We start from the raw sequence: 11,449 nt of genomic DNA, 5'->3' as shown, positions 1-11,449 counted from the left end.
TTTCATACACCAAAAAATCATTCGTTATTTATGTCACAATTCGTCATTATGTGATGGATTTGTACGTATAAAGGCACAGCCAACGAAAAGAGAAGCGAACAGTCAGCTTTTGGCGGCTGTATTTTTCAAGATAAGAATGAAGAATTTTCTCTTCTGAATGACGTTTTATGGTATCAGAAATCATAAAAAAGGTTCACAGTGCTCAATCCAGGCGTCAACTAAAAAAGTTGGCGATGGAAATTTCTTATAATTTAGTCCGGTTTTTGTGGAAATGCATTGTTAGGTGGAATTTTCGAAAATGTGCTTAATATGTTGGCCGGCTGTGCCAGAAGTTGCCGAAAACATCGTCATATTTTATATTTCTATACTCCTCTACCTTATATCAGCTTGTCTGAATGAAAATGTCATGGGACAGAAGTTGGACATTTGTGCTGAGCCGAGATTAAAAGTTGCATATTTACATAACATTTCTACAAAAGAAAGGACGTTTTTAGGTCTGTAAGTCATTCTGACACTTGTTTCTTCGAAACGAAATAAAAGTCACACACGAGGCAGCCAGTAAAAGAGAGCAACTCACGTGCCTTCTGTCTACTCCTCGTGTTTGAGCTACAGGCTGGTTGGTTCCCGTGCGGGTTCTCTTTGTTTGAGTCTCACAAACTTTTAGTTCGCCTTTTTCCTTTGGGGAGAAAACGACTGCTACACAGGGTAGCAAAAAAATATTGTCTTCTGTTCACGCGCTTTATTTGTATTCTTTTATATCTTCGCCGACTGTGCGACCAACGCGATCGCAGAAGGATTCATCAAGCTTCTAGCCGAGAGGCAGCATGCTCGCTTGGAGTAAATCAAATACTCTATGAGGCAGCCAGTAAAACTCTCTGCATTTCCAAGCTGCTTCACCGCTCATTTGATTGCTTTCCACAAGAAAAGGTGGAACTACTTGTATGAGATGAGGGTGAATCGGGGGTTCTATGAGCTCTGAAAAGAACTCCCGTCACGATCATTTTTTCTTTGATCATTCATCATCGCGTGGTTTAGTTGCATAAAGCAGCTGATGCGCTAAGATCATTTTTAAAACTCGCGGTAAATCGTCTATTTTACAAATGAGTGGTTTTCTTAAATAGGCCATTGTTTAGTTTTGACAGCCATTGTTAGTCAAGCGTGGGCTTAAAACAGAAGTGTCGAACTCGAAACGCGCCATTTTTCGAAAGGAACTTCGTCTACAAATTTTAAAACTGCGAGAAATAGTAGTTGCTGTTCACTAATTTCCCAAGTTAAAACGGATTCTGTTTCAGGAAAGATCCATCTTCTATTTCCCGCTCTTGGGTTTTAAGAAGCTGGTTTGAGTTTTTGAAAAATCGCTTTTGAAATCGTCCTTCATACTAAAAATGGCCATTTTTTCGTCATTTTCAAAGGCTCAGGAGTAGTCCTTATACATTCTCAAACTTCCCCTTTTTAAGCTTAAATTAAGGATTAACCCTTCTTCTTCAAAAACCCGCTCTTGGGTTTCTCAATTTTCGCTTTTGGCAATTGAAAAACCGAATTTTATGAACGCTGCTGAGCTAGTTTCGGCCCTTTCTTCTCTAATTATGAGCTTTTCAAGGCGCGAGTGCATTCAAATCTCCCGCTTCAGTGCTGATGAATAATTAATGATGTCCAGGCATTCTACGCATTGGTATTGGTCATGGTGGCAGAGGCAAAGTAGGTGTCAAGCTGAAAAATAATTTTCGGTGTAAAAAATCGTTAAAATAGGCCAAACTTATACACTTTGTTCTCCTAAAGGATTAATCCAGCTAAATACGCGAAAAAAAATTCCTCAATTCCAGAGTTTTGTGAAAAGACGAGTGTGGCAATTTGTACCGTATTTGATGATCGGCCCTGTTAACAATAGGCCTTTGAGGCCTGAAGCAATTTTCGCTCAGAAAAGATTTATTTTGAAACATTTTCAAAAACCAAGGTGGTCTCCATTACTTTGAGACTCAGACAGATTCATGGGCAAAGTTTGAAAGAAGTTGATTGTTCAAACAGTAATGCAACGCACCACTTTTAGAGATACTGCTTCTTTTAAAATTCGTATTTAATCATCTATCGCGATCGCCTCGTTAAAACCACTAAGAACAACTAAGTAAATCGCCATCGCCAAGTACAAACTTCAGGGTAAGCTTCGAGCATTATTTTTCCTGGAGTCTTAATTTAGTTTGGTTGCATTTTTAGGGTGGTTTTGAGGAAGAGAGGGGTGTGCGCGTAGGGTTGCTATCGTTATGATGTCAGTTAAAAGCATATCTTTTTTCTTAATTTATTTGTTTTAATAAGCTTCGATGTTCCCCCTACGATTAATTTTGCAGTTTTTTTGATCAAACATTGTTGCAGAAGACATCTTTAATCCTGCGTGTAGCCCACGCATATTGTCTCAAACGTCAGAGCACACTCGCACTTACCATAACTCGCACTCAAGAGTTAATCAAGTCGCGATGGCGATGATATGTCTGTTATGGCCACTGCTGTGATTCTCCAATACAGTTGACACCCAACATGAGCACTGGATTAATTATCGTTAACTGTGTTACCGGTTGTATATCCTTTAGCGCATGTAGAAAACAGAGGTTCCAGTGGTAAGGATTTGAAACAGGCCTTAGATTGTTCGTCTGTTATTTAGAGGAGTAACTGAGAGTTGAAATTTTATGGGATGTGTTTGACCGGATATGCGAGATTCATAGAAGAGTGAACGTTCATTTACACGTTTATGATAAAGAAAAAAAAAGGTAGAAAAAAGGCAACTTTCTACTACTGTCCAATCTCTACAGAAAATGTCTCAGTGTTACACGAAGATCTGGTGTGTGTAAGGCTCCAAAACATATAACGGAATCAGAAATATATACCGTTACTAAGTTTCTATTGAAAAGATACGTTGTTTAATATTAGATAAACAACCACCACTGACTTTGTTCGCAGATTAAGGAATGAGTACAAGCTTGGTTTCCAGTGTTTGACACCTTGTAACATTAAAACACGAAAGAGCTACGATATCATTCACGCAGTGGTTTATAAAAATAAAATCAGATTGGATTAAATTCATACATTCTCAAAAACGTAGGGGGAGGGGAGTTGGAGGATTTAACGGGGGATCACGTGGATTTCTGGAGGAACAGAAGGGATATCGGTGGTCGCTAACAGAGTATAAAGGGGCGACTATTGTTGATTGACTGAAAACGGTGGGGGGATCAGTAGAATGCTACAGAGTCGTAGTAGGGGGAGAGGGAGGGGATCAAATAAATTTTATTGTGACGCAATCAAAATCTTCGCTTGCTTTCCACACACAGAAACGAAGTCATTATACCTCTTCTAAATTGACGGTTTAGTTGTGCTCTGGTTGATAATACCTTGTTCTATTTTTAGCATGAAAATATTGACAAACACTAAGGCCACTTTAGTAAGCACGGTTTCACAGAAACAGTAATGAGTTCCCGTATAATAACAAGAACAACTGCGTGCAAAGCACACTGGTCGAACGTGGTCCATTAACTTCCTACCTAGTAAACGAAGCTTTTCGCATATATTATGAAACTTTTCTATGCAACTTTTTCCCCAGCTTGGCTTATCAGTTATGATGCTTTATCTTTCGTTTATTGAACAATGCAAGCACTACTGAGAACAGTTCAGCCATGGTTACATTTCTAAGATATCAATCTTAATGGTTTTGATAGGTTTTTATCCTGTTGTCTAACTCATTGCAAAAAATTGAATATTCAAAACGAACAGCTCTGAGACCGAGGACGCTGTTGAGTGTGAAGAGGGATTGCAGTGTTACTACATTGACGTACAGTCTTTCGTATGCGAGTTAGAACAACGGGTGGTTCTGTGCCAATGCTTCTTCTCGTGAGAAAGGGATTTCGGCAAAAAAGACATCTGAGAATTCCCCTGAACTCATTGTTGAATCTTTGGTTCAAACCAATAAATAGACAAGGATTTATGGCACTATTGGCGTGTGCTAGAAAATATAAACTGGATTCCAGATGTTCAACTTTAAGCAAAGCTCTATAAGTGTTGGTAAAATAGGAAGACAGTAAATGCTGGATGTGAGTTGGCAACCAACACAGCGCAAACGTCACCACCACGATGATGATCATGCGTAGTACCTTGCGCTTGGACAGTTCATTTTGATGTCGCTGATGGGCTGTCGGCTCCCCTGGGATCTGGCGTGAACAAACATGTCGACCAATAAGAATATGGACCCATGCTATGACAACAAGAGGAACCAAATACAGTATCAAGAACAGGGTCATGAAATAGGCTCTGAAGATAGAAACCTGGACACTTATGTCTGAGGAAAGGAAAATCCAAACCATTCTGCATTCCCAATGAAAGCCATCAGCACTCTTTACAACGTCATAAAGCAAGAGATGCAGCAAGAAAAACAGGAAAGACAAGATCCATATCACAGCAGTGACCAGTTTTGTGTTTCGAATGAAACGCATATCTCGAAGTGGATGAAGAATGGCGAAGTAACGATCCACTGTAATGAAGACAAGTGTTATGATGCTGACAGCGATTGACAAGGCCCCCATGAACTTAACAAGCTTGCACGTGACTTTTCCCACTACCCCTGGGATCCATGCAATGCCAGTGTAAAACAATTTCACCTACAAAGACAGGGGGGTATTCAAGATAGATTTTTCAATCACAACACGACCTAATAGAGTAGGAAATAAAAAATGCGTTATACTGCTGGAAGCGAGTGAGAGCTTTTTGCATAACGAAACTAAACAATGAATTAACCCTCAACAATTGGAAAATTGTCACTCATCTCAAACGGCATAACGAAGAGAGAAACAAGTAGATCTCCAACTGCCATATTTACAATTAAAAAATTGAATTTAGTCCTCATCTGTTTACGAGAAACCACAATGTAAATGATACAGATGTTACCAAAGAAGCCGAAGACGAATATAACCACATATGCTACAGCTATCCATACAGTACTGCTCACAGGAAAGTAACTGTTGACAACTGATAAATTCAAGTTTGCCACATCTGAGGAAAGAAAGGAGAAATGAATCGTTTTTGATTTTGAGATTTCTATTATTTTTCTGACAGATAATGTGGTGAGAAGCTAACTTAACCTAACCAAGCCTAAATGACGACGTTGCTCAATAAAAGAGGAAAGCAGAAATTTTTATAGATTTCTCCCCAGTTTTTCCCAACCCCTTCCTTTTGCCTAATTGTAGGAGAAAACATCTCATTCGATGTTATCGAGTTCCTTGATTCCTTGACAACAGCGCTTGAGGGCAGAGAGGTATTTGTGATTCCTTACTTCCTTCGTATAACTCACGCCTGCTTATCTGAATGGCCTACTAATACCATGTGGTTTGTACCAGATGGCGTTGCCCACCTATCGCTAAAATCACCTCACTTATGTTGACTTCGACTCACACAGAGGAAGCCATGGTAACACTACAAATTCTTGTTCATCCAAAACGTACCAAAGACATGAAAACGTACCTGCAATAGAAGAATTATTTACCGCCATCATGCCACTCATTGCCACTTACTGAGTGATCGAAAGTTTCAAGCGTCTTTTTCCTGTGGTTTAAAACCTGAAACAAAGCTGAGAATAATGTTACAAATTAATCCAAAAACATAATTTTAACCACGAATTAACGGTGCAAAATGAAGCATATTTCTTTAACCTCAAAAATCAGTTACGCAGCGATAAAGTGGTTCTCGTTCTTCGCACTCAGCAAAATATTGTGAATTGTTTCCAGCTGTTTTTTGATTCATTGGTGAACACTTTTGGCTTTTACATCTTTTCACAGAACGGTGGAGTAAAGAAAACAATCCTATCTGTTTTAGAAGCCCATCATCATGTATCTCTGGGGGGGGAGGGGGATGTTGAAGGATTTTGGCTGTGTCACGAGAGAATTTACCTGATCCCCTCTAAGGCTCTCTAATGTTCTTAGCATCCCCCCCCTAAATTGGTAGTCAATTTTCTATAGCCTCTTCCCCTTTACATCGTGTTGGAAACGACTGATCTATCCTCCTCCTCGAAAGAGGGTCTTAATGCGGGTTAGCTTTGACGGTTGACGGATAATTTGTCTTCCGATTTTGACGGTTGATGCTTATGAGTAAACAATGAATAATGAATGTAAGGATAGTATCTTGAGCACTTTTACGATTCTAACCTGTTTCAAGTGTTCATTTTGTAAAACGAAGCGAAATAATAAACGGCGCGATTGTAGCACTTGGGGAAAAAATGAGCGAGGCTTGGGTCGGGTCGGAAAACCTTTAGGCAAATTAAAAAAGTTGCTGCTAGAATAAGAGTTTTTTAATTGTAAACAGCTGCTGCAGTGAGAAAGAGTCTTAATGGATTTTAACAATCAGCCGTTATGGTGCCTAAAATTTAACTGTCAGCCATCAAAAAGGATAGATTTTTACTGTCGACCGTCAAAATGCAAATGAATATCAATATTTAAACGGCACAAAGAAGCTCTCTATTTTAGCCGGACGCTAGCAACAGTTTTAGATGTGGAAGAATCTTTAGAACGGTAATCTAGTCTTCAGATTTTCAAAGGCGCTCAGTTTCACTCTCACCGTCTGATTTTCTCCTTTAAAACCGGCAGTTTGAAAAATTTTAATAAATAAGTTAATAAGTCAATTGTCTTTGTACACTGAACTACGCGCCACTACTGCCGTTCAACAAGAACTGAGATCACGCTCATTTCGGCCGGGAGCCCCTCCCAGGGGGGGTACATGTTCGCTTGATCCCTTAATCTTTTTGGATTTTATCCCTTGTTCCCCATTAATAAAACCCCTTGTTCCCAAAAATGTTTTTAGCTCTTGTTCCCTTGATTCCGAAAATTTTTGCGCTGTTCCCTCGATCCCCAAAAATGTTTATCATTGTTCCCCATATTTGTTTGCTTGTTTTACCCTTCTATTCATAGTAGAAAAAATCGCTTTCGAACCGCCTCTTTCTTCTCCTCATGCTGTACTTCATCGACTGCCGTTTGTGTCATCTCAACTGACTCAGCTGCCTCTGCGACAGCGACGACTTCATTGGTATGGTGAAGCACATCAAGGAGAAGGATAAGATCATCTTCTTCAAGCTCTAAGGTATCTTCACTAGAAGAATTTTGATACTAAATTTGGTGGTAAGGCTTGGATCAAAACGGTCCAGCAGGTCCTTGATGTCACGTAGACACTTCAGGATCTTTCTTCCATCTTCCATGACAATAGAGGAAACAGTTCCTTGAGGGCCTTGTGTCACAGTTGAGGTACCAATAAGGCTCATGACTGCATCAACACGCTTTTTGTTAGAGGAGAAAACAGCTCGTAACAATAGTCATCTCGAAAATGATCTCGCCTGACATAGTTTGATGCTACTCTGGTTTGCAGAGTTAATGAATATAACCGAAGAAGTTACAATTCATAGACCCAACGTTTCGACACTCCTGTCTCGTGCCTTCATCAGGGGTGATCTAAACGCTGCAACAAGAGGTCCTTTTATATGATCACTAATTAGCGGCCTTTTTTCTGACGAGGTGTAAATAGGCGTCAGGAAGCAAACCGCCATCGTCACGATTTAAAGGAGCGTAGGCGGAGTTAATATGCCAAGCCTCCTAACAAAGGCGCTGGTGGTAACGCCGATTAGTGGTGATAATTAGAATTGTCCCACCCAATTTTATGGTTAGTTAGGCATGTATGCTCCGATAAAGCTGAATTTTCCTTTTTGCAAAGGAAAACCGCTTTTTGGTGCTCTTTTAACCGTGTACCAAACTGACGTTTGGTCTGTCCGATGTATTCATTGTCACAGTCATTGCAAGGAATAGATTAAGTGGCGTCGGTTCGTTGTTCTTTCGTGACACGATCCTTAGGTTTGGCGAAAATATGCCCCAAAGTCTGAAAAGGTTTTTGAGAAACTTTAACGTTGTGGCTATTCAAAATTCTCTTGATGGGTTCCGTAACACCCTGTATGTAAGGAATAACAGCAAAAGCAGTTGCTGGTTCCCTTTCATCAAGAGCGTTACTATTTGTAACTGGTTTTTGGCATGATCTCGCCTGACACCTAAGAACGAAAGAGATTTTATATTTTAGGGGCTCAGAAAGTTAAAAAAAAATCTATTATTGAAAGTAGATCGGTATTCCCTTGTTCCCAACAATTTACTCAAGAGTTCCCTTGTTCCCTGAAAATAGTTTGAAAATATCCCTGTTACCAAAAATAAATGTTCCAGTTCCCTTGTTCCCTAAAATCCCTTGGAGGGGCTCATTTAGAGTGTCATGAAATGTTTCGATAGATTTTATCGTTAAACTCCTCAATGGGATATTAATGATTCCTTCGAGATCAACGACGTTTTTATCGTTAACCCGTGTCAAAAATGCTAAAAGTAAGGGAAACACTAACATTCCAATCGAATGAATGAGAATCCCAAAAGTGTGCGAGATTCTTACGCAACATTTCAATGAAAGGAAATCCTCAAGGTTCGCAAGATGCTAACTTAACATTCAATATACATTGTTTATTCAGGAAAATATATCTTATAATTGTCAACCATCAAAGGCTCTGAAATTTAACCGTCAACCGTCAGAGGCGTTAAAAATTATCTGTCAACCGTAAAAATTGACTGAAAAAAATTAACCATCAACCGTCAAAGCTATCTCCCATAAAGACCCTCAAAATAAGCGTACTTATCTGAAAAAAATTTACATAACAGTGGGCCACAGGGCACATGTCGCAAACTTAAAAGTTGCCGCTATTTGTTCACAAACAAATGAAATTTGTTGCACCTTGAAACTTGTGGCAGTTTTTTAGGCGCTACAAATTAACGAAAACCTTTTGCAAATTATAAAAGTTGCTGCGAAAATAAAAGTTGTCGCAATTGTAAACATTTGCTGCAATGATGAAGTTGCTGCGCATAAAAGAAGAAATTGCTTTAAAAAAATATGATTTAATGCGCATTCATAAAATTTTCTGCGTAATCTGGACCACGATTATGGGGAAGCCATGTTGTTTCCCTTTCGAAGTTAAAGATGTTCCACTCTTCTTGCGAGGAAAACTGCTCGCTTGAGATCAAATGTTATCACAAGTGCAGAAATGGTCTGAAACAAAACGTCACGAAGAGTGCAACCAGTGTTGATAGAGGTTCAGAGAAAGATGAAAATGTGGTAATGCAAGCGATACTTGTGATGGCAATAGAGCCTCAGGGTTTTTAACCCATGCAGTTTCGCTTGCAGAGAATGGCCTTTAGCGCAACCGAGAATGTAAAAATTCACTCACTGACTTGCTTCTTTCGTAGTTAACTAGATATAACAAAGAAATAGAATTGAAAGCGGTGTATGACATATCCCTGGATTTAAAAACATGTTTCATATGTTCGTGCGACTCTCATGGTATTAATTATCAGAAGCCCGACTAATAAGTTCACGGACTTCTGTTTTATTTCAGACCATCGCGCGCTCACTTTGGGTTTCTCACTTAGTTGACTGAAACAAAACATACAGCAGTGGACAGACTAAGGAATGACACAATCAAGATCTATTTTAAAGAAAAGCCCCTCGTTGTCGTCTATCATATTATGATATGGAGCGAAGTTGCGAGAAGCAACCGAAGTCTCGAAAGTTTGATTTGTCTGTTACAATGCCGTTACAAGAGGAAAGTGAATTCATTATTTTAGCAACGCAAGATATGCCAGCTATTAATAATATTACGTTACCTGGAAAGACGTTTTGGATGAACTGCACAAGTTTTTCAATACTCTTTACCGTCTTCTTTCTATGTATTGAAAGGAGTTTAACACCATACTACACTGTAAAAGTTTCTTTTTGAAAAACCTTCAGTACACTTGAAGCTGTATCCAGCTTGAATGGTTGACTTTTCATGCTGATAATTGATTGTGAAAAGCAAGCCTGGTTAATGGATTTAATAGTACCGTCGACTAACGTTATTGCGGACACCCTCGGGGGGGTGGGTGGGGGGGGAGATTTAGTGTCCTTGAGCGAGGGTCCGAAATGGCGGGGTACGCGAGAGAAAAATATTGGTTTGTCTCCAAACATATGAAATAACCCAACATCAAGTTTCTAACGTGGCTTCACAGACCAAATAAAGATCCGGCTGAAAGCAGGAAATTCTCAAGTTCGCACCCAATTGAAAAATGGGTTCTTTATTTTCCTTTATCATGGTGTCGCTTCATATCATGTGAGTCTGGAGTTTGGACGAAGCGAGATTTTCGTAATAGCGGGAGTCCGTAAAGACGGGAGTTATTTCAGCTATTTCTTTGTGCGTTTCGCCGGGGGTCTGGCTTTTGTCCCCTAATGAGGTGGTGTCCGTAATAGCGAGGTGTCTGCAGAGCGAGAGTCGACTGTAGACCAAAGAGTTTGAATAATTTATGTTCCGACATCCTCAATCTATTGATGAACATCTTCTTCGAATTAAATCAACAAGAATAAATGAATAAAAAAAATAAAAAGGAAAAACGCAAGAACATATATGCAAAGGCACCTGTTCGAAAAAGAAATAAATTTTATCTTACTTTTTCCCACGGTATATTATTTATCAATAATACCTTAGCCTTTTCACAATGAAAATTGTGACAGTTAAATTTGAAAGAAAATTGCATAAGCTTTTGAAAGAGAAAGGCAAAGCAATTTCAGTGCAAACCGAGACATATGAGCTTGTGAAATCTGCCTTCAAAACATACCCATAATGTGGCTGTTTGCTTCTATTTTCCTGAGTACAAATATCAATAATTTTGGACTGTGCCGGTTGTCGGTTAGTATTTACTTGTCGCCAATCGGTAATTTTTTTCAGCATTTTGTTGGTAGTCAGCTATATTTTTCGCCTTTGTCGCAAGTCGATTAACCTCATTCAGACATTCCTCACGCCTAGGCTAGAATGCTCTTCTCTCTGAAAAAAAAAAAGTGATATTGTTTAGACTATGTCGATTGTCGGTAATTTACTTGTCGGCATTTGGTTATTGTTTTTTCGTTTTGTTGGTCGTCAAATCTATTTCTCGCCCTCTGTCGCTAGTCGGTTAACCTCATTCAGACCCTCTTATAGCTTAAACGTTCAACTCCGTACTAAGGCAGTTTCAAAATGGCGTCGGCCGCGTCACCACACCCTTTTACGAAATTGCAGGATGCAAAAAACAAATCACAAAAGGAAAGCATCGGAAATTAAAATTAGGAGATGGACAATGTAATTTGGCTCCTTCAAATGAGAAAGATTGGAAAGAGATCTACTTCTTCCCAAGGGTAAGTTAGAAATATATGTGCTTCGTTATTAATACAAATGTTATTATACAAAGTGCTTTATAAAATAATTCAAATGGTACGCGCGTTCTGATTGGCCATAAAACCATTTTACATGAGCGTATGTAAACACGGTTTTCGTTCCTCTCTCATTAGTTATTTTATAAAAGAAATGTAAAATGGTTTCCGTGTTTACATAGCCTGATGTAAACAC

The 11,449-nt window shown here is 39.2% G+C and overlaps 1 protein-coding gene across 1 annotated transcript; it reads right to left on the bottom strand.

Moving 5' to 3' along the window:
- Positions 1 to 3,743: 3,743 nt before the first annotated feature.
- LOC131784996 (tachykinin-like peptides receptor 86C) lies at positions 3,744 to 5,524 on the bottom strand. The gene is made up of 3 exons (XM_066171160.1): positions 5,497 to 5,524; positions 4,781 to 5,028; positions 3,744 to 4,637 (listed from the first exon to the last, which is right to left on the bottom strand). The coding sequence occupies exons 1-3, from the start codon at positions 5,522 to 5,524 to the stop codon at positions 3,744 to 3,746; spliced, it is 1,170 nt and encodes a 389-aa protein (XP_066027257.1).
- Between the last annotated feature and the right edge of the window lie 5,925 nt (positions 5,525 to 11,449).

Source organism: Pocillopora verrucosa, chromosome 8, assembly GCF_036669915.1.
Source record: "Pocillopora verrucosa isolate sample1 chromosome 8, ASM3666991v2, whole genome shotgun sequence".
NCBI lineage: Eukaryota > Metazoa > Cnidaria > Anthozoa > Scleractinia > Pocilloporidae > Pocillopora > Pocillopora verrucosa.
The sequence above is the reverse complement of the archived record's forward strand: the minus strand, read 5'-3'. Positions and strand labels throughout refer to the sequence as shown.